The 26,527-nt window shown below is 45.0% G+C and overlaps 1 protein-coding gene across 10 annotated transcripts in view; it reads right to left on the bottom strand.

The window, feature by feature from the left end:
* The window catches only part of EPHA5 (EPH receptor A5), a 232,952-nt gene that overhangs the window by 188,582 nt on the left and 17,843 nt on the right, over window positions 1–26,527 (bottom strand). For all 10 annotated transcript variants that reach the window (XM_053363669.1, XM_053363670.1, XM_053363671.1 and 7 more), the window contains exon 2: window positions 19,356–19,420. In XM_053363669.1, coding sequence (XP_053219644.1) covers window positions 19,356–19,420 — 65 coding nt within the window. The remainder of the gene's footprint in view (window positions 1–19,355; window positions 19,421–26,527) is intronic.

Raw genomic sequence — 26,527 nt, 5'->3', positions numbered from 1 at the left:
AGGGATTCGAACTGCCAACCTTCTGATCGGCAAGCCCTAGGCTCTGTGGTTTAGACCACAGCGCCACCCACATCCCACACATAAATTCTACCACTAGCTTAATTTGGAATTTTAGGGTGTCTTTCACCCCTAGATTCCTAACAATACCTTGGCTGTGTGGAAATCCCGCTTTCAGACTCCAAATCTGGACTTCCCCCAGGCATCGGTCATCCGGGTTTGCTTATTTATTTGTTTTGAGTCACCACAAAGTGGGTGTGTGCCACACCTCGGCCTTTATCAACACTGAAAAGCCAGCCCCCTTTTCAGGGCCAGCTTGCATCCAACTGCGCCCCAACTTCCAATTAGAGTTAACTGGAAAATCCAATTGCAACTGAGCAGATGTTGCTCCGAAAAACACAGCGAAAGGGACCAATTCTACAAAGCCAGAAAGTCAGGGTATTTGGCACAGGCACACTGCACATGATAAGTAAAATATTTTCCCCAACTAGACTGGGCTCCGTATTAATAAACTTATGAAATATTAAGCAAAAAACAGCAGATGGAATACGGGACTTTTTTTAAAAAAAGATATTGCAACAGCTCAGAATCATAAATATTTAAAATATGGATTAAGTTTTCTCATATATATTTTTAAAAAAAGATCTGATAAGACCTGATCATAGTGCCCAATAGAATTTGTTCATTTATACCATGGAATGCCAGGTACATACTGAATATCAAGGGACCAAACCTAGCATTTAAGTTGGAGGCCTGACTAATTCTCCAGCTTGCCTCCAGGCTCAGATTCTCATTAACCTCCCCTGCTATCCTTACACATTTCTCGGGAGCACTGCTGCAGAAGATGCTTTTCCCTGCAATTTTTAAAAACCGCTTTCTGACCTGCACCAACCCCCACCCTTATAAAACAGGGCACACTTTTCAACGCAGCGGCACCCAGATTGGTAGCAAGCCTCGTCTTCTCTCCTGTCCCATCAACCCTTTCCTAGGCAAAGGTCACAGTTAAACACAATCAAAATTCATTCGTTTCATGTACTTCAGGGAAGGGACTTGATTTGGAGGCTAGGCACGTGAGTGTGCAGACAGCTCGCCCACAAGAGGAAAGTTAAGGGCTAGAACAGGGTGCAGCTTTGAGGCTGCGCTGCCTTTCAGACTTCCTTCAGATTCTGCTTGTCTGCAGCGGAGCAGATAGCTATATTAAGCTGGCAAATAGTCACCTTTCTTGCCACTGCCGTTTGTGTGAATTTCCCCCACCCCACTCCTCCTTTCCCTTGAATGCTGGAGAGCAAACTGATGAAAAAGAACATCCTTCGCTGGTTCAAAAGAAGAGGCTCGTTGAGACTGCATGAAATGGCTCTGCGCTGTGAGTTTGAAAGACCCTTTCCAACGTAAGGGTGGCAAAGTAGCCGGCAGAGAATGTGATTCCTTTTAAAGAAGCATTCTGGGCTCAGAGTACCGATCAGGTGCAGAGGCAAAGCAAGTCTTTTATGCCCTGCCTGCCCAACTTTGAAGAGCTGTGTTGGCAGGGGCTTGTTTTCCGGGTTCCTTTCTCAGCTCCAAGCTGGATAGAGCCCACCTTGACCTCACCAGTATTTTTCAGACTTAGCCCAAGGTCAGGGGCAATTCTCCTTTTCCCAGGGACAGTCCCGGATTTACAGAAGCTGTCCCAGTTTCTGATCTGATCCCAAGATATCCCACTTGTCCCTATTTTCATTGGAGAAATGCTGAAGGATATAGTAAAGGTAAAGGGTAAAGGGACCCCTGACCGTAAGGTCCAGTTGCGGACGACTCTGGGGTTGCGGCACTCATCTCGCTTTACTGGCCAAGGGAGCCGGCATTTGTCTGCAGACAGTTTTTCTGGGTCATGTGGCCAGCATGACTAAGCCGCTTCTGGCAAACCAGAGCAGCGCACGGAAACGCTGTTTACCTTCCCGCCGGAGTGGCACCTAATTATCTACTTGCACTTTGATGTGCTTTCGAACTACTAGGTTGGCAGGAGCAGGGACCGAGCAACGGGAGCTTACCCCATTGTGGGGATTCGAACCACCGACCTTCTGATTGGCAAGCTCTAGGCTCTGTGGTTTAGACCACAGCGCCACCTGCATCCCTGAAGGATATAGTAGGACGTCCCTATTTTCATCGGAGAAATATTGGAGGGTGTGGAATTATACAACCCCCAAGCCAAGGAGATAAGCAACTATACAACATTTAGAAGACATCTGAAGGCAGCCCTGTATAAGAAATTTTTTTTAAAAAAAGTTAACTGTTTTATTATGTTTATACAGTGGTACCTTGGGTTAAGAACTTAATTTGTTCTGAAGGTCCGTTCTTAACCTGAAAGTGTTCTTAACCTAAGGTACCACTTTAGCTAATGGAGCCTCCCGCTGCCACTGCGCCACCGCCACACAATTTCTGTTCTCATCCTGAAGCAAAGTTCTTCACCCGAGGTACTATTTCTGGGTTAGCGGAGTCTGTAACCTGAAGCGTATGTAACCTGAAGCATCTGTAACCAGAGGTACCACTGTACCTTGTACCTTCCACTGTATATTGGAAGCCGCCCAGAGTAGCTGGTGCAACCCAATCAGAGGGGTGGGGTATAAATAATGAAATTATTGCTATTGTTACTGTTATGGAATAGGACATCCATATTTTCATTGGAGAAGAAGAAGAAGAAGAGTTTGGATTTGATATCCCGCCTTTCACTCCCTTTCAGGAGTCTCAAAGCGGCTAACATTCTCCTTTCCCTTCCTCCCCCACAACAAACACTCTGTGAGGTGAGTGGGGCTGAGAGACTTCAGAGAAGTGTGACTAGCCCCAGGTCACCCAGCAGCTGCATGTGGAGGAGCGGAGATGCGAACCCGGTTCCCCAGATTACGAGACTACCGCTCTTAACCACTACACCACACTGAAATGTTGGAGAGTAGGTTCTCTGTTCTTTTGGGAAAGCAGAGGAACCTGCTGACAAATATTCAGCCAGTGATGGCCAAACTTGGGCCTCCAGCTGTTTTGGGACTACAACTCCCATCATCCCTAGCTAACAGAACCAGTGGTCAGTAAGGGTAGTCAAATTTTATTCCTCTTGGGTATCTCAGCTGTGGGCTTGAAAAGGGATTACACAGAAATGCTGAATATACACCAAGAATCTTCCCCCAAACTTTCCTGAAAAACATGCTTCAGCTTATTGTCGGTTAGTTTCTCATATTGCCTGGGAGAGACAAAAAAAATAGGGGGGAGTTTAGTTGCAGGCCCATTAAGGGAAAATGCTGTGACAAAACACTGGTCTTCAGCTCTCCCAGTACTTTCGAAAACACAGGCCTCTCTGTATGCTGCAATCTTTTGGCACACAAAACAAAAGGTCTCAGCCCTGTGTCATTCAAGACCAGACAACAGAACCACACAATGCAGCGGTCCTTTGACAGAAAACCTGTTATTTCACCCTGCCTCCCTTGTCTCTAATTTGCCAAGAGCTTTTCACGCAGATAATATTACAATCGTGGCGAAGGCCTTGACAACTGCAGCCATAAATCAATTTCAAATCTTTCATTAATCATCTTTCTGTAATCAGTGGCTATTCAGTGCAAATTTACATCTCATTTCTGTTGGCCAAACACCCGCATTAGGGCTTTGAAGCTTAGTCAGGCTTAAATGATTATATATCCCCTAATAAACAGCGAAGTCTTCTCTGTCTGGATGCCGTGAGCTGCATTAAATGGCACAGGAACACAGCCTGCGCTGCATACTGTACGGCAGGCAAGAGGACCCCCCAAACGCACAGCTATTTGTCACACAGGGATCCAAGGCTCAAGGGATTTATGGCCCAGTAGGGATTGTGGTCTAAGCCACAATAGGACTTGCCGATCAGAAGGTCGGCGGTTCGAATTCCCATGACGGGGTGAGCTCCCGTTGCTCGGTCCCTGCTCCTGCCAACCTAGCAGTTCGAAAGCACATCAAAGTGCAAGCAGATAAATAGGTACCGCTCCAGCGGGAAGGTAGATGGTATTTCCGTGCACTGCTCTGGTTCGCCAGAAGCAGCTTCGTCATGCTGGCCACATGACCCAGAAGCTGTACGCCGGCTCCCTTGACACACACACTCCCTTGACACACACACAAAAAAGATCCATCTAATCTGGCATTGCAATCTGACAACAGTTAGCCAAACATCTCCAGGAGCTGATAAGGAAAGTTGGAAAGCAACAATTCTCCCCTAGAATACGGAATCTCTAGAATGTGACGTTCCACTTCTGCCAACTTAAGAGTAAGGGAACACTGAAGAGAGACTCGTATGTGCCACTGTTTTCAAGGTCAACAGCTAAACCATTGAGCCTCTTGGGCTTGCCAGTTGGAAGGTCGGCAGTTCGAATCCCCATGATGGGGCGAGCTCCCGTCAGTGGCGTAGCATGGGTTGTCAGCACCCGGGGCAAGGCAAGTAATTTGCGCCCCCTAACCCATGGATTTTAGCACTCGAGTCTCTTCCAGAGAGCTGCGAGTGCGCCCCCACCCAGATGTTGCGCCCGGTGGGGCCGGGCCCCCCTGCACCCCCCACGCTATGCCACTGGCTCCCGTTGCTCTGTCGCAGCTCCTGCCAACCTTAGCAGTTCGAAAGCACGAAGTGCAAGTAGATAAATAGGTACCACTGGGGTGGAAAGGTAAATAGCATTTCCGTGCGCTCTGGTTTGCGTGTGTGGACAAACAGCAGCTCCCTCGGCCTGAAAGTGAGATGAGTGCCACAACCCCATAGTCGCCTTTGACTGGACTCCTTTCTCTTTTTACCTTTTTACATCACCCAGCATGCTGGTGTCCCCTCCTGCCAGCAACTTTTTGATTATTGCATTTTTTAAAAATAACGGCCCTGCACTCCAAACAAACCCCACAGTGCCTCTGGGCCCAATCTAGTTCTTACCACTATGGTGCTGCTACCCACCCAACAAACCTCTGGGAAGGTCATAACATGGTGGAAGCCATGTTCAGGGCCCCGGAAATACGGCTTGGGTTCTGCGCAGTTTCCTTATATCCTCCCGCAATGTTAGAAGCAGAGATCTAGCAGTCTTCCAGCACACTGAGTACAGTGGTACCTCTGGATGCGAACGGGATCCGTTCCGGAGCCCCGTTCACATCCAGAAGCGAACGCAACCTACATCTGCGCATGCGTGGGTCGCGATTCGTTGCTTCCGCGCATGCGCGTGACGTCATTTTGACTGTCTGCGCATGCGCGAGCAGCGAAACCCGGAAGTTACGTGCTACGTTACTTCTGGGTCGCCGCAGCACGCAACCCAAAAATACTTATCCCGAAGCTACATCAAGTCGAGGTATGACTACACATGTGGAGCTCATAGATCTAACTGAACATGAAGGAAAGGAGAGGTAGGAGGATACCAAACGACAGTGGAAAGAGCAGAAAGAATTGGCCTAGCCTTGTCTACCATTTTGCCCGTCTCTTAGTGCAGACCCGGGTCATCGAGCCTGAGCTTCCACAGCCGCCAACCATTATGAACCACCATGGGCAAGATTGGCAGCAAGAGCAACAACAACAACAATTTTGTTATTTATACCCCACTCATCTGGCTGGGTTTCCCCAGCCACTCTGGGCTGCTTACAGCACATGAAAAATTGTAAAACATTAGATATTAAAACTTTCCCGATATAGGGTCCTTGCTAATTACGCTGGTTTAAAGGTGCATTTTATATTTGACTTCCTTTAATAATGCTTTCTTTCGAAATGTTTAAGATATCTTTTCTGGTTAACTTTGCTGCGATAAATGGGCAGTTAGTAGTTCACCTCCTTCAAAATGTTTCATTTTGAAATCTTTTGAGATAATATTTTAGTTGCCCATTATGTTGCTTTGAATGTATATTTCATATTTGTTTCCTTCTAGATTGTTTGATCTAATGTTTTAATGTAGGTTGTCATCTGCTTTGAGTTTTTTCCCCTTAAAAATGTAAAGCGGCATGGAAATGAAATTATTATTATTATTATTATTATTATTATTATTATTATTATTATTATTATATTACCACCCACTCTTACTTCTCCCTCTTTGCTTTTTTTTATGCTTGTCTATGTTTCTGCCTCTAGAGTTGTTTAAGCCGGGCAAATTGCTTTGCTAATTTGGGCAGTTATTTATGTAATACCATCACTATAAGAAATAGTTTACAGAACAGCAGACTTTCTGAAGGAGAGTTGCTTCTACACATACACTCTGTGTAGACATCCACACATGACATGTGGGGCCTGAGGAGAGGGTCAGGACCAAATAACATTTTGACCCCAAGGACGTGGCCTTGCTACTCTCCCCTACACACCGGGGGTTCTAAAGCACATTTTAAATAAAACACAAAGCGTATTAATTAAAAGATCATTCATTGCCATATATTATTTACATTATAAAAGCCTCACATTAATTATATATTCACTTTTAGCCAGGAACAAACCTACTGTACTCAACAAGAAATGAAAAATGTTTCTACTGAGACTACATTATAACATGCAAATAGATCTCTTTGCATGACGGTATGGTCCAAGAGCTACAAACTAATATCTAACTCATTACAGTGGTACCTTGGTTTACAAACTTAATCCATTCCGGAAGTCTGTTCTTAAACCAAAACTGTTCCTAAACCGAGGTGTGCTTTCCCTAATGAGGCCTCCTGCCGGCGGTGCCCTTCCACTGTTCGGCTTCCGTTTGTAGACTGAGGTAAAGTTCGCAAACCGGGACACTACTTTCGGTTTTGCAAAGTTCTTATACCAAATAGTTCGTAAACAGGGCTGTTTTAAACCGAGGTAAAGGTAAAGGGATCCCTGACCATTAGGTCCAGTTGCGGACGACTCTGGGGTTTTGGCACTCATCTTTGAAGACACTCGAACTCAGGACGCAAGGGAGAAACGTGCTAAGAGGAAGGCACACTTGGCAAATCCACACCGTGATCAACTCCTGCCCGGAAACCAATGTCCCCACTGTGGAAGGACGTGTGGATCCAGAATTGGCCTCTACTGTCACTTACGGACTCATTGTTAAAACCGTGTTTATGGAAGACAATCTTACTTGGCTATGAGTGATTGTCAAAGAAGAAAGACTCCTCCACCCTGGTTGTAAATATTAATATTAGCATTTTTTTTCAATGCACGTGTAATTTTTTCTGCTGTGGTAAAAAAGTGATTAACATGCCCACATGTTGTTTCTAATACATCCTTTTTATGAAAAAAGATTTATTTTCTTGCTTTAATCAAGTAATGACTTAAAATGATAATTTGGTAGGGAAACAACTTGTCAAGCATTTAACAGATTTGATTAACATTTATAAAAACAGCAGGGGGCACTGATTTATTACTGTTGCTATTATTATCCAGACTCTGATAGGCCTAGGCAGAGGCGAACAAGGAAAGTCAGGTTCGTGCCTCTTTTTTGAGGAGGGAGAGAACCTCTTCACAAAGATGATTATGGAGGTACGAAATAAACTCTTTCTGTAAAGAGAAACCTCTTGTTCTGCTCCTGTGCAAAACACAACAGGGGTTCTCACTTGTGGTTCAAGGTAGTGACAGTAAAAAAGGTAAAGGTAAAGGACCCCTGGACAGTTGAGTTCACTCAAAGGTGACTATGGGGTTGCGGCGCTCATCTCGCTTTCAGGCCAAGGAGCCAGTGTTTGTCCGCAGACAGGTTTTCCGGGTCATGTGGCCAGCATGACTAATGCGCTTCTGGTGCAACGGGACACCATGACGAAAGCCAGAGGCACAGAAACCAGGGCCGTCTTACCCATAGGAGCTAGGGGTGCGGGGCACCCGGGCGCTGGGCTCTCAGGAGCACCAGTCCGAGAGTCCAGGGCCCAAGAGTTGAGTCCGGGGAAGAGCCCGCCCATCGGTCGAAGTGCCGCGGCGGACTCTTCTGCTGCGGGAAGCACTGTGCCGCAAGTTCGGGGGCAACCAAGCCAGTGAGATGCTGAGGCGGCTGGCCAGCTCCGCCCTCCTGCGTGCCTGAGATTGGCGTAGGGCCATGGAGAGGCCCGCCCAGCACATGCTGCTTATACCACAAGGTGCCTGACTTAGCTCAGTCGCTGACGCCGACGCCTCAGGCTGGTTTGTTGTGCTGGGCTCCTCTGCTGCTTGCGTTGGTTGCCCAACCCCCAGGTGCCCAAGAACTCTAGAGAACCTTTCCTCAAAAAAAGGTCAACTTTGGGGTCCCCCCCCCTAAAAAAAGGCCGACAACTCTGGGCAACCGGGGTGGGCCACCGGGCGGATCTTTGCACCCCGGCGCCGCATATGTTTAAGACAGTCCTAACAGAAACGCCATTTACCTTCCCACCACAATGGTACCTATTTATCTACTTGCACTGGTGTGCTTTCAGACTGCTAGGTTGGCAGGAGCTGGCACAGAGCAACGGGAGCTCACCCCGTTGCAGGGATTTGAACCGCTGACCTCCTGGTCTGCAAGCCCAAGAGGCTCAGTGGTTTTGACCACAGCACTACCCGCTCCCCTACAGCGATAGTACAGGTTCAGCAGCAAAGCACACAGTCCAGAAGTCATGATTGCAAAGTATAAAAGCAAGGCAAGGGATTCAGAAGCTACAAAGCTCTTAGCCTATCCTACCTCAGAGGGTTGAAATGGGAAGGATGAGAACCACCTCCAGCTCATTGGAATATAAAGGTGGCATAAAAATGTAATTAATAAATATAAAATATTGAGAATTATGTAGGCTCTCTTGGAAACAGGCAGAGTAGTCAAGAGGAGATCAAGGTAGACAAAGGGGAGGAGGGGCGATGACAGTTCTACAATATCCTTTTTCCCACCATCTCTTTCTGGTTACCTTCTCTGCCCTTAAGAATGAACTGTTCTTGCTTCTCCCAATCTCTAGGGGTAACTGAGGAAGCTGTAAGCCTCTAGGTCTTGTTGAACTCCAGCGGCCATTGTGGCTAGTGCGTGTTCATCAGGGATGACAGGGGTTGCCATTCAACAACATCCGGAGGCCACACATTCCCATCCCTGCTCTAGGGAAAGATGGCTACTAAATGAATAAAAAAACAAAAATCTTGTGGTACCCTTAAAGGCTAACAAATTTATCTCAGTAAAAGCTTTCATGGCCTTGAGACCCCTTTCGTCAGATGCATAGTCAGGCAATGGAGGGGCTTAATCTCACAGAATAATACTGGTGGTTATTTCAGCAGCACAGTCAAAAAAGGATTTTTGACACAATGAATAAGCTTGCATTTTGTGATGTGTGATCAGGCCAATGCCTTAAGGCTCCAGGTTTCTTTGCAGATCATTATCGCTCACCAACTGAACCCACAGATACCCTGCCACTCACAGCTGCATTGTGTAAGAACAGTTTGACAGTGGACCCACCATAAACAAACTTGGGCAGGGGCATAGACAAATAAAGAAACTGAAAGCTGGCTTGACTGTTTTCCCAAGGAAATAAAATTCAGCATCTTCAGGCGCTCAGAACTTTGATCAGAGTGGGTTGGTGTTTTTTTTAAAAAAGCCACAAATTTACAAATCTTTGCATATAAGCCAAACACTGTCCAGATATTAAGCCTTTGCAAAACAAGTCCCTTTCATAGATTCTGTATTTTTTGTTTTTATATTGTGATTTTGTTTTGTGAACCGCCCTGAGATCTACAGGTATAAGTCGGTATACAAATTAAAGAAATAAATTAAAGAAAACAATGGAGCATTCTGCTTTTCCATCCCAATCTCAGTTATTCATGCAAACTCCACTAAGTGCCTTGCAGATCCTCGATGTTAGGAACTGCAAGCATAAATTATGTGCATGTTGAATTTCGTATGATGTGCATCCCCATTTTTAAATTATTCTACAGATGTTTTCCCTAGATAAGTAAAAAAAAAAAATCAAACAGAAGGGAGGTTAATTGACCACACTAATAAAATTATGGCATTTCTGTTGGAAATCAAATGTGCCAGAGTATCACAATGCCTCTACTCAATACAAGGGACATATTCATTTCTTCTTTGTAGAAAAGGAAGTATTTCTCCAAAATGCCTTCATATTTTCCAAAAATCTGATTAGTCTATTAAAGAGACATAATGATGAACTTAAAAAACAAATCAGACACACATACCTTGGCTCCTCCCCCTTCCTTAAATAATAAAAAGGCCTTTATATCAGATATCTAGTTTCTCAAAGTCTTCTAGAGCCTACATGACATATGAGGCAGTCACAAAGCAGCAGTTTTCATTTTAACCATAAAAAAGGAACTTTAAACTGAATTCTCCATAGAAGAGTATTTCTGTCTCAGGGCAACTGCAAATAATTCTTCCCAATATCAGGGCAATCGTCCCAAGAGTCAGTTTTGTGACAGGGCAGAGCAAAAAGCAACAGTGGGCACAGCCCTGTAGCAGACGTTAAATCTTTTATATACACTGTGCCGCCTTTGGGACATTTACAGTAAATCTGGGCAGCCTCTCAAAATGGGAACTTGCAGAATTACAGCAGCTATAGTATGATCGAAAGAAGCAGCACAACATGGTTGTGTGTGTACGTTAACGGTCCAATTATAATTTTCCCCATAGCAAAGACACATAATATTACTCCTATTAAAAAAAAACAAAAACCCTACTCCTTGCCCATCCAGAACTGACCCCCACTCTCTCAAACAAAATTTGAAATGGGAATTGAATTTGGAATGGGAAGCAATAAAAATATTACTAGACAGTGGCAAAGCTGTATGCTCCAGCACAGGGGGCGGAGAGCAGGCGGGGGCATGGCTGGCACGCGCCCCAAGGGCATGGCGCACGTCCCTGGGAGCGTGGCATGTGTCCTGGGGGCGTGGCATGCCACCTGCGGGAGCGCGGCGTGCATCCTGGGGCTTTGCGCACCACCCACGGGAGCGTGGAATGCATCCTGGAGACGTGGTGCGCCACCCGTGGCACCCGGCACAGGGAGGGTGCGCGGTGCGTGTTGGGGCGGCAATGGTACCCCCCTCCCCAATGGCAGTGCACTCCCCCCGTTCCTCCGCCAGTGTTACTAGAGGAGACCGAGAGGAGATGTGATAGCCATCTTCAAATATCTGAAGGGTTCTCACATGGAAGATCCAGCAAGTTTGTTTTCTCCTGCTCTGGAAGGTAGGACCCGAATCAATGGATTCAAGTTACAAGAAAGGAGATTTTGGCTAAACCTGAGCTGTTTGACAGTGGAATGAACTTTCTCAGGAGGTTGTGGACTCCTCTTCATTGGAGGTATTTAAGCAGAGCTTGGGTGGCCATTTGTCAGAGATGCTTTAGTTGAGATTTCCAAGATGTAACCGGCTGTACATTTGAATAAATAAGGTATGCTATTCATTGTATCAAGCTGTAGATTTCAACAGAGGTCTCATAAAGTTCAGCGAAAAAAGCAGAAGACCCAGTGGATCAGTTCATTCTCTAGTCAGTTCATGCATAGTTACAGTTCCACAGAACCTTTCACAGAGTCTGCAACCACTACTATGCTACAAGATCCACTATCCTGTTGACCCTGTTCTACTCATGAAGCCTAGGATGGCAAAACAAGGCTAATATTCCAGAAATCCTTGTCTTAGACTCTGTGAAAAGATTCTGTGGAACTGTAACTATGAACTATGTGGAACTATGAACAGACAGGTAGAATAGACACTTATACATGTATGGACCTTTTTTTTAATTAGATTTTATAAACTTTATTTGGAATTCGACAATAACAAAATGATGTGCATTTTAATTGAAGCTGACTAGACCAGAAACTATCTTGAGAGAGAAGGGAGGCAGCAGGAGCCCATCAATTTTTGCTAACAGACTTCTATCACCACAATAGGCACACTTGTCACACTACAATGGTAGATGTTACTTTTACAACTGGATTTTTAAGGAACAGGTGAATTCTTTAATGCTCCGCCCCCTCCACGTGTTGGAGCTATGAACTGTTTATTATGCTTGCATTTTATTCTATTGTATTTTTAAAAACATTTTTATTGATGTAAACTGCTCTGGTGCATACGAGTGAAGGAGGATACACAAAACACATAAAACACATAAATAATAGCAGTGTGCTACGGAAACTGTTGCTGCAGCACCTGACTCATACCCATTTAGTTTGGAGTTTTAGAGAATGTGCATTTCAAAAGAGAAAGAACAGTAGCAAGGGGGAACAAAGCAAAAACGCAAAATCACACACAGGCCGCAGATACAGTGGTACCTCAGGTTAAGTACTTAATTCGTTCCGGAGGTCCGTACTTAACCTGAAACTGTTCTTAACCTGAGGTACCACTTTAGCTAATGGGGCCTCCCACTGCCGCTGCAACACCACCACACAATTTCTGTTCTCATCCTGAAGCAAAGTTCTTAACCCAAGGTACTATTTCTGGGTTAGCGGAGTCTGTAACCTGAAGCGTCTGTAACCAGAGGTACCACTGTATCTGCTTCATATATTTAGCTGGCATTCCCTGCAGGCCCACAATTATGCCCCCTCCCTCGTCAGGAGCAATTACTTGACTTGTTTCTTTGGTGGTGGGGTGTAGCGGGGGGGGGGTGGAAATAAAAGAATCAACCTTTTAAGAAAAATATTCTGCAATGACAAAGATCCATGCATGATTCTGGCTTTTTTGGTGTCATCTGTCTTCATCTTATTATTATTATTTTTTAAAAAAAGAAGCTCAGACAGAAAAACAAACAGCAGCAGCAGCAGCAGCAAGTAATTGAACAGTGAGCCACAACACACTGCAAATACTCAGAGGAATACCGAGCAGTGTTCCTGACTACAGGAAGTTCAGTGAAATCACTGGAGGAAAGCAGGGATGAGTTGCACACAAGGCAGGCAGGTGTTGTTGTGTTCTTGTTTGAAAGTGGGAGAGTGGCTAAAAAGCAGGACAAAAGGACAAAGAAAATTAAGCTCTCACAAAGGCTGGGGGTGGGCAGCGGAGCGGAGGACAGAGAGATTACAGAACAAGATGTGGACATCGCTATAAAAAGGACCCCGGACCGTTAAGTCCAGTCACGGACGACTCTGGGGTTGCGGCGCTCATCTCGCTTTACTGGCTGAGGGAGCCAGCGTTTGTCTGCAGACAGTTTCCGGGTCATGTGGCCAGCAGGACTAAGCCGCTTCTGGCGAACCAGAGCAGCGCACGGAAACGCTGTTTACCTTCCTGCTGGAGCAGTACCTACTTATCTACTTGCACTGGTGAGCTTTCGAACTGCTAGGTTGGCAGGAGCAGGGACCAAGCAACGGGAGCTCACCCTGTCACGGGCATTTGAACCGCCAGCAAGCCCTAGGCTCTGTGGTTTATACTGTATGCTAAATGAAGCAGACAGAGCAAAGCCGAGGCCTGAACAGACTCTGCAAATTGCAGGTGACCATAAGCTTTTTTGCATGCATACACACACAGAGTGGTTTATTTGAAACACATAGAAAAATTAAGCATGCAAGAACAAACTGCTTTAGATAGCAACTGAGAGGGCAATTTTCATAAGGCTCACAGCTTGAGGGTATTATGCCCCACCTCCCACACTTTTTCAGTCCCAGTCCTAAAAGCAGAAAATGTCAAATAACAAACCACACCAAAATTTCTGCATGGCTATCGAAGCAGACGTGGCCAAGTCTCTTGTGGACATTTTCCACGCCACAGTTACACAAATCAGCAATAGCAGTTGATATCTGGCTTTTTTTTAATCTACCATCCTGATAACCATACAGTCATACCTTGGTTGTCGTACAGAATCTGTTCCGGAAGTCCATTTGACTTCCAATATGTTCGACAACCAAGGTGCGGCTTCCGATTGGCTGCAGGAGGTTCCTGCAGCCAATCGGAAGCTGCAGACGTTCGGCTTCCAAAAAACGTTCGCAAACCAGAACATTCACTTCTGGGTTTGAGGTGTTTGGGAGCCAAACCATTCGAATCGCAAGCCATTCAAGAGCCAAGGTACGACTGAACTGTTGACTATCTCAAAGGACACTGTTGAATATTTCAAAGGGCACTGAACCCTCACATAATACTAAGTTATTAAGAAAACTGTAATAACTTAGTATTATGTGAGGGTTCAGTGCCTACCGCTGATGAGGACCAACAAGGACCCTGAGCAAATCCTAAAACTGTTCACATAAACCACATCTCTCAACTCCCAAACTCATAAGTCACTGCTACTTTTTTTTTTCACAGCACGGAGTGAAAAGCCCCAACTGACCCACAAACTCTTCTCATTTTAGCCTCTCATTAATTCATTGGGCATATAACCATACCACAAAACCAGTTCCCCAACTGCATAAACAAGTCTACTATGCCAATCTTATTCAACACTATGGTTCATTTCTAATACGGTTAAGTTTGAATGCTAGGCATGGCTTTCCAAAAATCCCCTACATATCACAAAAATTTAAAAAGCTGCCTGTTTTCAATGAGCTCAAGGGAGCAATAAGGGGGCCAGAGGCTTAGCTTCCAGTTTAGGAAGAAAGATGCAATATTTGCTTTGCCTGTAACCTGTTAGCTAATACAGTGGTGCCTTGGTTCTCAAACTTAATCCATTCCAGAAGTCCGTTCCAAAACCAAAGCATTCCAAAACCAAGGCACACTTTCCCATTGAAAGTAATGCAAAATGGATTAATCCGTTCCAGACTTTTAAAAACAACCCGTAAAACATCAATTTACATGAATTTTACTCTCTGACGAGATTATTGATCCATAAAATGAAAGCAATAATCAATGTACTGTACTATAAAATAAATAAGATAGTATTGTAAATGATGAAAATTATTTTTTTTTCTTACTTGCTCTGATGATATTCATTGTTTGGAGGGGGGACTTTTATCCATTGCCACAGCCACACAATCAATCAATCAATCAATCAATCAATCAATCAGCTGAACTGCGTACCACACAGTCACAAAATCAAATTAACCGAAAAAGCCTTAAAAATAAAAACGCAAAATAAATAGCAAAACCAAAAGCACCAAATACAGTGGGACCTTGGTTCTTGAACTTAATCGATTCCAGAAGTCCGTTTGACTTCCAAAATGTTCGAAAACCAAGGCGCAGCTTCTGATTGGTGCAGGCGCCTCGGAAACAATAGCTGACAGCCGCATCGGATGTTCGGCTTCTGAAAAATGTTTGAAAACCGGAACACTTACTTCCAGGTTTTTGGTGTTTGGGAACCAAAGCGTTTGAGAACCAAGTTACCACTATACTACTTTGAGTACAGAGGCTGTATTCAGGCAGCACTTTGTGCCATTTTTTCAACATTTCCTTACCTGTTCATTTTCAAGTTTTATGTGATCTTTCACACAACATAAAAGCCGCTTCTGGAAATCTAGTAGAAGTTTAGTGCTCATTTCTGGGTTAATTGTTTCCAGGAAAGAAAAAGCAATTTGCAACCCCGTTAACTTGGAGATTTGTGTTGTAATTTTCCTGCGGTTTTCACAATAGCGCCACCACTGCTTGCATTACAAAATTTGGATTGGTGTCCCAGTACACACAATTCCTTCCCACCATCTGAGATTTAAAATTTTAGTGCAACGTGGTGGTGTGTCAATCAAAAACCCACCGTTCCGTGACACAACACAACAAGAGGCAGAAGCACTAGCATTATAACCAGGAAAACTTATGCAATAAGCCCCGTGTCTGAATGTAGCCAGAAGCAAGCTACAGGTCAAAGATACAGGTGCTTTTCAACTATGTTTGCATCTGTTCTGAAACATGGTGTTTATATTGCTGATTCGATGTTCCAATCTACAAACCAAAATGAGACAGTCAGCGCTGGAATTAACTGTAGGTAAGGGAAATAGTACTTGGGACGTGGGTGGCGCTGTGGGTTAAACCACAGAGCCTAGGACTTGCTGATCAGAAGGTCAGCGGTTCGAATCCCTGCGACGGGGTGAGCTCCCGTTGCTCAGTCCCAGCTCCTGCCAACCTAGCAGTTCGAAAGCACATCAAAGTGCAAGTAGATAAATAGGTACCGCTCCGGCGGAAAGGTATACAGCGTTTCCGTGTGCTGCTCTGGTTCACCAAAAGCAGCTTATTCATGCTGGCCACATGACCTGGAAGCTGGACGCCGGCTCCCTCGGCCAATAAAGCAAGATGAGCGCCGCAACCCCAAAGTCGGCCACGACTGGACTTAATAGTCAGGGGTCCCTTTACCTTTACCTTTAAGGGAAATAGTGGCAACAGAATAAGAACAGAACTAAACTTGCTGGGTGCAATTTTACACAGCAGAAGTACTAAAAGTTATTTCAGAAGTTAAGGTTAGCCAGCCTTCTCTGATATTCCATGATTTAAAAAGGGATCCATCTTGTTGAGACCCACTAACAAAACACACCTACAAAAATCCAAAGCAGCCTACTTCACTGAGTTCTTGCAAGAATAAATGAGAAAAGGGGCATGCATGCCATATTGAGCATCCATGTAAATGGATGAAGGAAACTCCTCACTAATTTACTACTACTGGTTGAGCTCTGGTTTAGTCATCAAATGCTGGGACCCGACAACATCTGATTAATCCACTAGTGGCAAATCTACCAGGTAAATCTGCCCAGTTCTATGCCAAGTTGCTTACTAGACGATGAGATTTCCAGTGTGACTTTGGCCACTGACAAGTTTCTGTCTCTGGTGGTCAGGATCAGAGATCGATATGTATTAGACAAAAGTCAGAAACTAGCATTGTCTTATGATGTCTTATGTCCTAGTAATCTGTGTGCTTTCAATGTATTTTATATGCATTGAATATCGTCAGGTGGGTCTTTGGGCCACAAAGCGTGTTCTCCTTCATGGAGAGCACGTGTTGCGGTGGGGGCCGACAGGACACTCCAAAGTTGTGGGGCGGGCTAATTGATCATTGGCCACTGATGTGATTGGGTTTCCCTTTCTGTTGAGAAGATGTTAATGTTGCCATTTGATGATTGACAGCCAGAAATGTTAAAACTCCCTGCATGAGGCATAGAGCTTCCTCTTTTCGCCCCGTGCATCAGATTGCCCGTCCCACCCTCCTATATTTAGGGTTGTTTGCTTTGACCTTGCTATGCCTGTCATGGGGTCGTCTGCTCTTGGGGCAGGGGCCCAGTAGGAATTTTGTCCATCTGGCTGATTGGCTGGGGCCATTTGGTTTTTGCCTACTGCGTAGCAAATCGTCACAACTTGTAAGGTTGCGGTTAGGCATTGGTTTATGGTTTGGTTGGTTGAGGGGCATGGATTGGCTGTGCCTGCCCCTCTAATGCTGCTGCTGCAAGGGATTCCGTTAAAGGAATACAGGGGCTCACTATTGCTTTTGTCCACCCTGTCAAGGGGCCCGGGCCATGCAAGAGCCCCTGGTTGCATTTGGGGAGGGCTGAGGGCAGGTTCCCTGCTCGGTCGCTACCCCCAAGTGTATTCCCCTTTTCTGACTTTCACAGGCGTGCGGAATGTCAGTCTGTCCCCCACTGGGGGGCAGATAGTCGCAACCAATGCCTAAGCAAGCACTCACATGTTTGTATTTTAATAAAGTTGTGGCCAAAACTATGCCAAAAACCTTAAACAAAATTTCTGTGTGATGTGTGAGTTATTGGGGACCTCAACACGCAATAAAGAATTGCTGTTGTAGTAGTCATCACATTACTTAAGGTCAGTGACTATATAATTCAACTGACTCATTTGTGAACATATTATAGGAGCGAAAATCAAATGTTTGAGTGGCCTTCCACGTTTTGAAAGCCTCTCTCCACATTTGGAACTAGTATGCCATGAAGTTCTGTAACCCTGCCTTCTCCCCCTGACATGTGGTTTTGCTTCTACATGAGGGACTCATCGTGCAATTTCCTCCACCATGCAATCTGCTGTTTTGTTTTTTTTTGTAGACTGAGATTTAGAAGTCAAGAAATATTTTGCAGCTGCCATTAACAGATCTCCTTTATTTTTATTTTATTTTATTTTATAAAAACGACATACTTCAAACCAAGCATAAATATTTCCAGAAAGTAATTTGAATTTGCTAGTTTAAAGCAAACCATCACACTGAATCACTACAAAGCACTGGGAAGCTATTAAAATGATGAAGACTGCTATATTAGTAATAGGCATTAATCAGGCAGTCTATTGAAAGGAAGGGTTGTTTTCTGGCTAAACCTTGCTAAAGCACCACAAGAAGATGAATCTTTAGTACACTAAGCATCCCTCAAAGGACGTCCTGACAGCAGAGCATATGGGGAAGGAAGTTCAGCCTTCAGAAGCTTCTCCTCCTCCGGTTTCATTTTAATTACAGCAACCACTTTTCAAATCTATATCTGGAATTGAGAATTAAATATTTACATAGAGCAGATCTTGAGAGACAGGGGATATTAGGGAAAACGAGAGAAAACAAATGGCGCGCCAGTTGTAGAGAAATGAAGCAGCATTTCCGACATCTGAATAAAGGCTGTGAATATATTGGGGCACAAATCTCAGAGAAGTGGGTTTACTGAACTCAAGTCAATATTATTATTATTATTATTAATAATAATAATAATAATAATAATAATAATAATAATAATTTCTAAAAATCAGATAGTTGTTTATTTCCTTGACATCTGATGGGAGGGCATTCCATGGGACAGGCGCCACCACCGAGAAGGCCCTCTGCCTGGTTCCCTGTAACCTCACTTCTCACAGTGAGGGAACCACCAGAAGGCCCTAGGGAATTCTGGAAAGTAGTCAACAGTCTGGCCATCTTGGTTTTTTAAAAATCTTTTTAAAAAAGGGAAAAAAATACCCTCCATTATTTTAGTCAATCATAGTTGTTGCACCTATAGACTGACCATTTCCTTTTCCAAGCTGGTAGCATGCTAAGAGTCCAAGATGACCCTTTAACGGGAAGGTTGGACAGCAACTCTCATCTTCTCTGGCCTTCATGGCCAATGGCCAGGGATGATGGAAACTGGAGTCCAGCCTCAAGTGGAGGGCACCATATTGAATGCTACTGCTTTAACAGTCTTCAATGGGAACCTCCAATAAGAAAAGGAGATAAGAATCCTTGCAGACTCCAAGATTTTGGAGTGCAAAACCTCTACAGGCTTGACGATGACTCCACACCCACCCATCTGAAGGGAGAGGTCAGAACAACAAAAGTATAGTGAATTTGAAGGCATGACAGAAGCATGCTGGGTTAAAAGCAGCAAGGTTCAGTGTCCCATTTATTGTGGATCAAAAACAGTCATAGGGGGTCCTGTTCCAGAGCATATTATCCAGAATGGGCACCCACTGGTGTTTTTGCCCCAAAGATAAAAGAGGCCATGTTAGACATACTTGTTTAAACATGTGATTTGGCCCCAAGATCTGGGAGACTCTGGGCAGAGTTATCTGGAAGACGGATTGCAACCTTGAGCGTAGGGGTGAACAAACTACTCTGGAGAACCTTGCATGAAGGAGAACTATCATTAGAACATCACATGGCACAAGAGAAACTTACCCCATTCTTCGGGTAGGCTATCCATCCAAGATCCCCCATTACTGATCGAGAGTCCAATAAATTCACTGAAAAACAAAAAAATAAAAAAGAATGTGAATTAGGGGTGTTGCAGGGGGAGGTAAATAATCATGGTTGCCACAGGAAACAACCATTTACTTTTTAAAATTCTATTCTAAAGGTAAAGGCACCCCTGACCATTAGGTCCAGTCATGGCTGACTCTGGGGTTGCAGCGCTCATCTCGCTTTATTGGCCGAGGGAGCCGGCGTACAGCTTCCGGGTCATGTGGCCAGCAGGACTAAGCCGCTTCTGGCGAACCAGAGCAGCGCACAGAAACGCCATTTACCTTCCCGCCGGAGCAGTACCTATTTATCTACTTGCACTTTGTGCTTTCAAACTGCTAGGTGGGCAGGAGCTGGGACCGAGCAACGGGAGCTCACCCCATCATGGGGATTCGAACCGCCGACTTCTGATCGGCAAGTCCTAGGCTTTGTGGTTTAACCCACAGCGCCACCCACGTCCCATTTATTCTATTCTACTCTAATGCTAAAAAAAACAACTGCTCACAGCACACACTCACAACCTCCATTAAAGCAAGCACAGCTGGAGCTCTGAAGCACCTCTAGGGAGTCTCTAGTATAGCAGATGCCTTAATCCAAAAGCAAAGCATCCTCCTCTTAGCATTGTGGACCATATTTTCCCGAGCACGACCAGGCAGGGGAAGAGGAGAGAGAGAACTATATACTGCATGCACAGTAAACTCAAACCTTACGTGCATTTAACTTTTGTGCATTCAGCTTTACGCACATGGCATAAAAATAAATAAAAAGGGGGTGGAAAGGGGACAGGCATCTGGGGGAAAAGACTCCGGCAATCCCACCCGCCTTGCACCCAATGTGTTTTGACTATACAGTGGTACCTTGGTTCTCAAACTTAATCCGTTCTGGAAGTCCGTTCCAAAACCAAAGCGTTCCAAAACCAAGGCGCACTTTCCCATAGAAAGTAATGCAAAATGGATTACGGTAATCCATTCCAGACTTTTAAAAACAACCCCTAAAACAGCAATTTAACATGAATTTTACTATCTAACGAGACCATTGATCCATAAAATGAAAGCAATAAACAATGTACAGTACTGCAGGCACACAATCAATCAATCGGTAGCTGAACTGGGTTCCACACAGTCACAAAAACAAACAAAAAAAGCCGCAAAAACACAAAATAAATAGTAAAAACAGACAGACCTCAGCATAACACTCAAAATGCAAGTGTGGCACTCAGAACGGAAGTGTGGCACTCAGAACAAAAGCATAACACTCAAAACGGAGCATGTTCAGCTTCTGAAAAAAGTTCGCAAATGGGCTTGCAGCGTTCTGGTTTGAAGTTGTTCAAGTACCAAGCTGTTTGAGAACCAAGGTACCACTGTACGTGGTTTTGGTTTCAGGCACCGATCCTGGGACATAACCCTCGTGTAAGTTGTGGGCTTACTGTATCAAATCATCATGTTGGACTATGTGCATATGTACTGCTTGCACTGTACAGTTTACACCCTACAGTCAATTCACATGTGGAAGAGTTGGGGCCATAGCTCAGTGGCAGAGCATCTAAGGGCCTCAATGATTCAGCTGGAGGTTGCAGCACTGTGCGAATTGGCTGCAACATTATTACAGCTGGCAAGATTAACACAGCCCAAAAAAGGCCCTATAGGGGTTTTGTGCTCCCTTCTCCGTGGGATAAGAGCCTCTCCAGGAGAGGGAAAGAGGAAAGGGATATTTACAGGATCAGATCAAAAAAATAGTAGGTCAGGGAGGCAAGCAGAGGACAACTCTGGAAAGCAGGTGCAAAAGGAGCAACAGAGAAACAGAAACAGCAAGGCTTGTAGAGTGAAAGCGAGACCAGGTAGCAACAGAGTAAGGAGTGGAGCTGCAGGAAGCTGATGTTTTGTTGCCAAGGTTGCCAGACTCAGACCCCAGGAGAGGGCAGAGTCTGGGATCTGGAATGGAGCCTGGTGAGGTAGAGGCAGAGCCCAGTACTTCTCAGCAGGATCAGAAGATGTCACCTAGCACGTCCAAGACAGCAAAGCCGGACTGTCCAGCTGGCTGAAAAGGTCAAGCTTAATGAAACATAGTGGGAGCAAATAGCAAAAGCTCTCAAGTCTAGCAGAAAACTGAGCCCTGCCTTTGTTCTTCAGTCCCCTTCCCTAGAGTTTACACTTTTCCCTGGAAAGGAAGCTAGCCAACCACAATCACACATATATACAAATCTTTGGATCGGACCCTAAAATCTGGTAGCGGTTCCGTTTTGTTGCAGAAACAAAAGTCTGCCACACAGAAGGAGATATGGCATTTGACAAGAAAAACGGGTGACCAGTCCCAGGGGAGACAAAGCGCGAGTAAAGTAGAGGCAGCCACTGCGATGGGAGTTGCAGCGGAGATCTGGAGAACATCACCATCTTTGGCCAACAGCCATTGGGGCTGATAGCGGCTGGAGTTCAACAACATCTGCAGGGCACAAAGTTGGCTACCTTCACATGATCTGAGCCCCAGGTAGCCTCTGGCTTCTAACAGTGAATCCATGACTTTGGGAATGGCGTTCCAGAACTGCTGTGGGGAAGGCCTAAAGGAAACAGTCCTCCCAAGACTGATGGCACTGACCATCTTACTCCCAAGATGAATCTGTTGATGAACTGATTTCAGGCTTTGTCTGTTGCACTGTGGAGAGCTGAGATTTATGAGAGTCCTTTGGGTGGCAGGTGGGGAGCACCCATCTTGCATTTTAGGATTTCAGGAGGCTGTGAAGCAGCAATCCTCGGCAGACTGCACCTTCCGCTCTAGGTAGAATTGCACTACGTTTTGTCCGCCTGAGCTGAAATCCGCAGCTTCTGCCCCAGCCAATTAACAGACAGTTTTGCATTAAATAGTAATAAACTATTCCCAAGCTTACGACATTTTTCTTGCATTACCTAGAATCCGTAGTCCAAACAGAGAGGGCATAATTAAAAAACGAATCTGCACACACTTAAGCAAGCTGAAGAAAATTATAGCAGCTTCCATTTTGGGCTTATTGTTAACAGTCTGTTGAGCGTTAAAAAAAACAAAACCACATCCCTGCTAAACTAACACAAAGCCTAATTTTGTAAGAGGGTGAAGGCATTACTTGGATGGCAACAAATTCATTTCCAATTCATCTTAGAGGCCTTTTGTTTTTCATAATTTCCTACTAATTTTTGCAGATATTGTTTGAAACTACACCAACCCCATCTTTACTTTATTGATAATTCTGTTATTAAAGTTACGTAAGAACTGCATTAATCCAAGGCAGGCTATTGTTCCATCTCAGCTCAGTGATGTCTACTGTGATTGACAATGGTTCTTCTCCAGGATTAGACAGCTGCCTATATTGTTCGTTCCTGGAGATGCCTAGGCCGGAAGCTGAGAACTGCCACACGCGAAGCATATGCTCTATCAACAAGCTATGGCCCTTCTTCGCACTAAAAAACCAAATCAGATCCAGTTATTGTGGAGTTATGAAGCATGCCCAATCTGGACCCTTCTACTGTAAACAAAGTGAAATTGCCCGTGGTGTAATCAGAATTAGAAACCGTTCTTCTCAGGGAGACTTCCCACTAAGAGGCGATCTGCAAGCAAGTCACTGTGCTGCACTACTCTAAGAAATTCAGTAGGTTCATTTGAGGTTCTGCTTTTTTAAAAATATATATATATATATTCAGCAAATGGCAACGAGACAACTATGCCGCACGTTGTTCAGGTCTGCTCATTTTTTCCTTCTGGCACCAGGGCAGCAAGAAGCCAATATCTTTATCAGGAAGCACCTAAAACACGCTAACATCACATGAGGGCACACAGACACTCACCAGACCTTTGTATGTCAGTGAGCATCTCTTTGGGGAAAAAAACCCATGCCCACTTCTGAACTAAGCTGCTTCTCACATAGCTGAATTATCTTCCATACAGAGCCAGCCTTTTCATGGTGGAAGGGAAATTAGCACCCCTGGGCTCCTGGTTTCTTCTCATTCAAAAAAAGATAAAGGGCCCCTGGACTATGGGGTATGGCGCCCATCTCGCTTTCAGGCCGAGGGAGCCGGCGTTTGTCCACAGACAGCTTTCTGGGTCATGTGGCCAGCAGGACTAAACCGCTTCTGGTGCAATGGGACACTGTGATGAATGCCAGAGCGCACGGAAACGCCGTTTACCTTCCTGCCAGAGCGGTACCTATTTATCTACTCGCACTGGTATGCAGGAGCTGGGACAGAGCAACGGGAGCTGACTCTGTCACATGGATCTGAACCGCTGACCTTCCGATCGGCGAGTCCAAGAGGCTCAGTGGTTTAGACCACAGTGCCACCTGCATCCCTACTTTCTTCTCATAAGCTGTTGCCCGCCCACCAGGTGAGACTCGTAACTGGTGTGGGGTTCTTTAGAGCAATCCCCCCGCAAAAAAAATATTGAGTCCTTTCTTAGAGCAAGACATTGTGGCTGAAGTGGACCAGGAAAGTGCCTTCACGGATAGAATTTCCTTTTAAAAAATATTTTGAAGTCTATACATAGTTAGAGATTTATTTATTTTTAAAGACACTGTGTGACATCCCATACACCAGGCATAGGCAAACTCGGCCCTCCAGATGTTTTGGGACTATAACTCCCAGCATCCCTGAACACTGGTCCTGTTAGCTAGGGATGATGGGAGTTGTAGTCCCAAAACATCTGGAGGGCAGAGTTTGCCTATGCCTGCCATACACTCTCCTGCCTAAGAAAGCCTTGCTCTGAAGAGTTAGAGCGCAAATGTACAGCAAAACAATTTTAAAATAAGAGGAGAGGAGGAGGTGTGGGGAAGGTAGTGATAGCAAAAATTCCCCTTTTACTTATGTTTGGCCCTCAAGAGATTGCTAGACTATGACTCCCTGGCTGTTCTGGCTGGTGGTGATGAGGGCTGGGGTTCAACAAGAACCAAAGGGCAATGGATAAGGCATCACTTCACTAAGCTAAGAGGTCCAAGGGCCAAACTCTGCATTACAAGGTTGGGCATTTTTCCCAGTGCTCTCTTGCTTCCAATTGCTACCCTTCAAGGCTGTTGTTTGTTGTTTCCTTAAAAAAAGTCCTCCACACAGTGGAGGGAGCTATAGGCAGTGGCGAAGCTGCATGCTCCAGCACCGGGGAAGGAGAGCAGGCTGGGGCATGGTGTGCGTCCCTGGGGTGGGGCGGGGTGTGTCCGGGGGGGGGCAGCCACGATGGTACTCCCCTCTCTGGTGGTGCTAGAGGCGGTGCGCTCCCCCCGCCTCGCCCCACGTTCCTCCGCCAGTGGCTATAGGGTCTCCTTCTCTGCCACTCTTCCAATGCTGGCTCCAAGGCTGTGTTTCCATTTTTAAAATGGATCATGGGAAAGAAACTTTCATTTCTAGATTTGGCCCTTAAGAAATCTGCAGCACAAAGTGGTTAATACGACTATTGCAGGAACCCAGAAGTGAGCAAGAACCACCAGAAGTTCTTCGCGCGCAATGAGATAATTGAGAGGCACATGGGTGTATTTGAGCATATTCTTATAAAGACGGTATTATTTATTTTTTTAAGAACAAAGGAAGACTTGGGCAAAAAGACAACATAGCTAGAGGAAATCTCTCTGCTACAGTTACAATAATTAAGTCATCTAGGAAAGTGCATACGTTTTGCAAATTGCAATGGGTGCACGATGAGTATTGATCTACATTGTTGTATAACTAATTAAAACCTGTCCTGGAGAAGCAAGTAATGAATATAATTAGATGGAATGTTTGATAGCACAAAGTTATTTTGCATACATTAATTAAAACATTAAAAAAAACCACTAGGTTCAGTTTTGCAACATAGCTAAATGGCGTATGTTTGCAGAAAATTAGTGAACGAAACAGACAGAGCACCAAATTCGTAACAATGAAGGCTTGATTCTCTCACATTTAGCCAAAACGGACCAGTTCTCAAGACAGCATGCTAGCAATAAAGGACGACTTGGCTACAACCACATCTAAATCTGGATTTGCAATGTACTGATTTGCTGAGTATGAAAGAAAAGGGGTCATGAAGCAGGTACCTTGGAACAATCATTCTGCAACAAACAATATGAAATGATCATTGAATATTTTTTATTTTTAAAAATCATGCAAGAGCATAAAACTGACTCCTGATGACCGTTGGAGCATGGGAAAAGGCTGAAAGGCAGCTTGAAAGACAGCCTCTCATGGGGGAGCATTCCACAGATTGGGAGCCACCACTAAAAAGGCCCGTTCTCATGTTGTCATCCTCCGGACCTCTCATGGACGGGGCTCACAAAGAAGGGCCTCAGATGAAGATTGCAGAGTCCAGGTAGGTTTGTGGGTTATTGCAGTCCTGAGCCATTTAAAGCTTTACAAGTCAAAACAAGCATTTTGAATTGGATCCAGAAACTAATCAGCAGTCATTGCAGTCGGGGCCAGGGTTCAGTGTAATATGCTCAAGCCATCTTGTCCTGATGATCAACCCAGCCGCTGAATTCCGCATTAGCTGAAGATTCCACACTCTCTTCAGAGGCAGACCTATGTATAACGCATTGCAGTAATCTAACCTAGAGATTACCAGAGCACAGAGAACAGGCTATCCCTGTCCAGAAAGTGGCACAGCTGGGCCATCAGCCAAAGCTGATAGAAGGCACTCTGTGCCGTCTGAGCCTCAAGTGACAGATATGGACCCATAAGAACCCCCAAGCTGTGTACCCGCTCCTTCAGAAGCAGTGTAACCCCATCAAGAGCAGGCCATCTCCCATCCATCCAGCTCAATAACAGTGCCTCTGTCTTATCTGGATTGAGTTTCAAGTTTGTTGGCTCTCATCCGGTCCATTACCAAGACAAGACAACGGTCCAGCACATCCACTGCTATCCCTGAAGATGTAAAAGAGAAGAAGAGCCGTGGTCATCAGCATACTGCTGGCAACAATTCTATTACTCATCCTCACTCACATCTAGCCATCAGCCTGGGCATATTCTGTTTCCAGAGATAACAGGTACCCTTTGCCCTCTCTCCCAGTCATGGCAGGCAATCTGAGACTCAACCAGCAAGGAAGAACACATTACAACATAGTAGCAAACCCATTAAGTGGGTATAGCAGGCTTCCTCAAACTCGACCCTCTAGACCAGTGTTCCCCAAC

The sequence above is a fragment of the Podarcis raffonei genome, chromosome 13 (genome assembly GCF_027172205.1).
Source record: "Podarcis raffonei isolate rPodRaf1 chromosome 13, rPodRaf1.pri, whole genome shotgun sequence".
Taxonomy (NCBI): Eukaryota; Metazoa; Chordata; class Lepidosauria; order Squamata; family Lacertidae; genus Podarcis; species Podarcis raffonei.
This window is presented reverse-complemented; position numbering and strand designations above follow the sequence as displayed.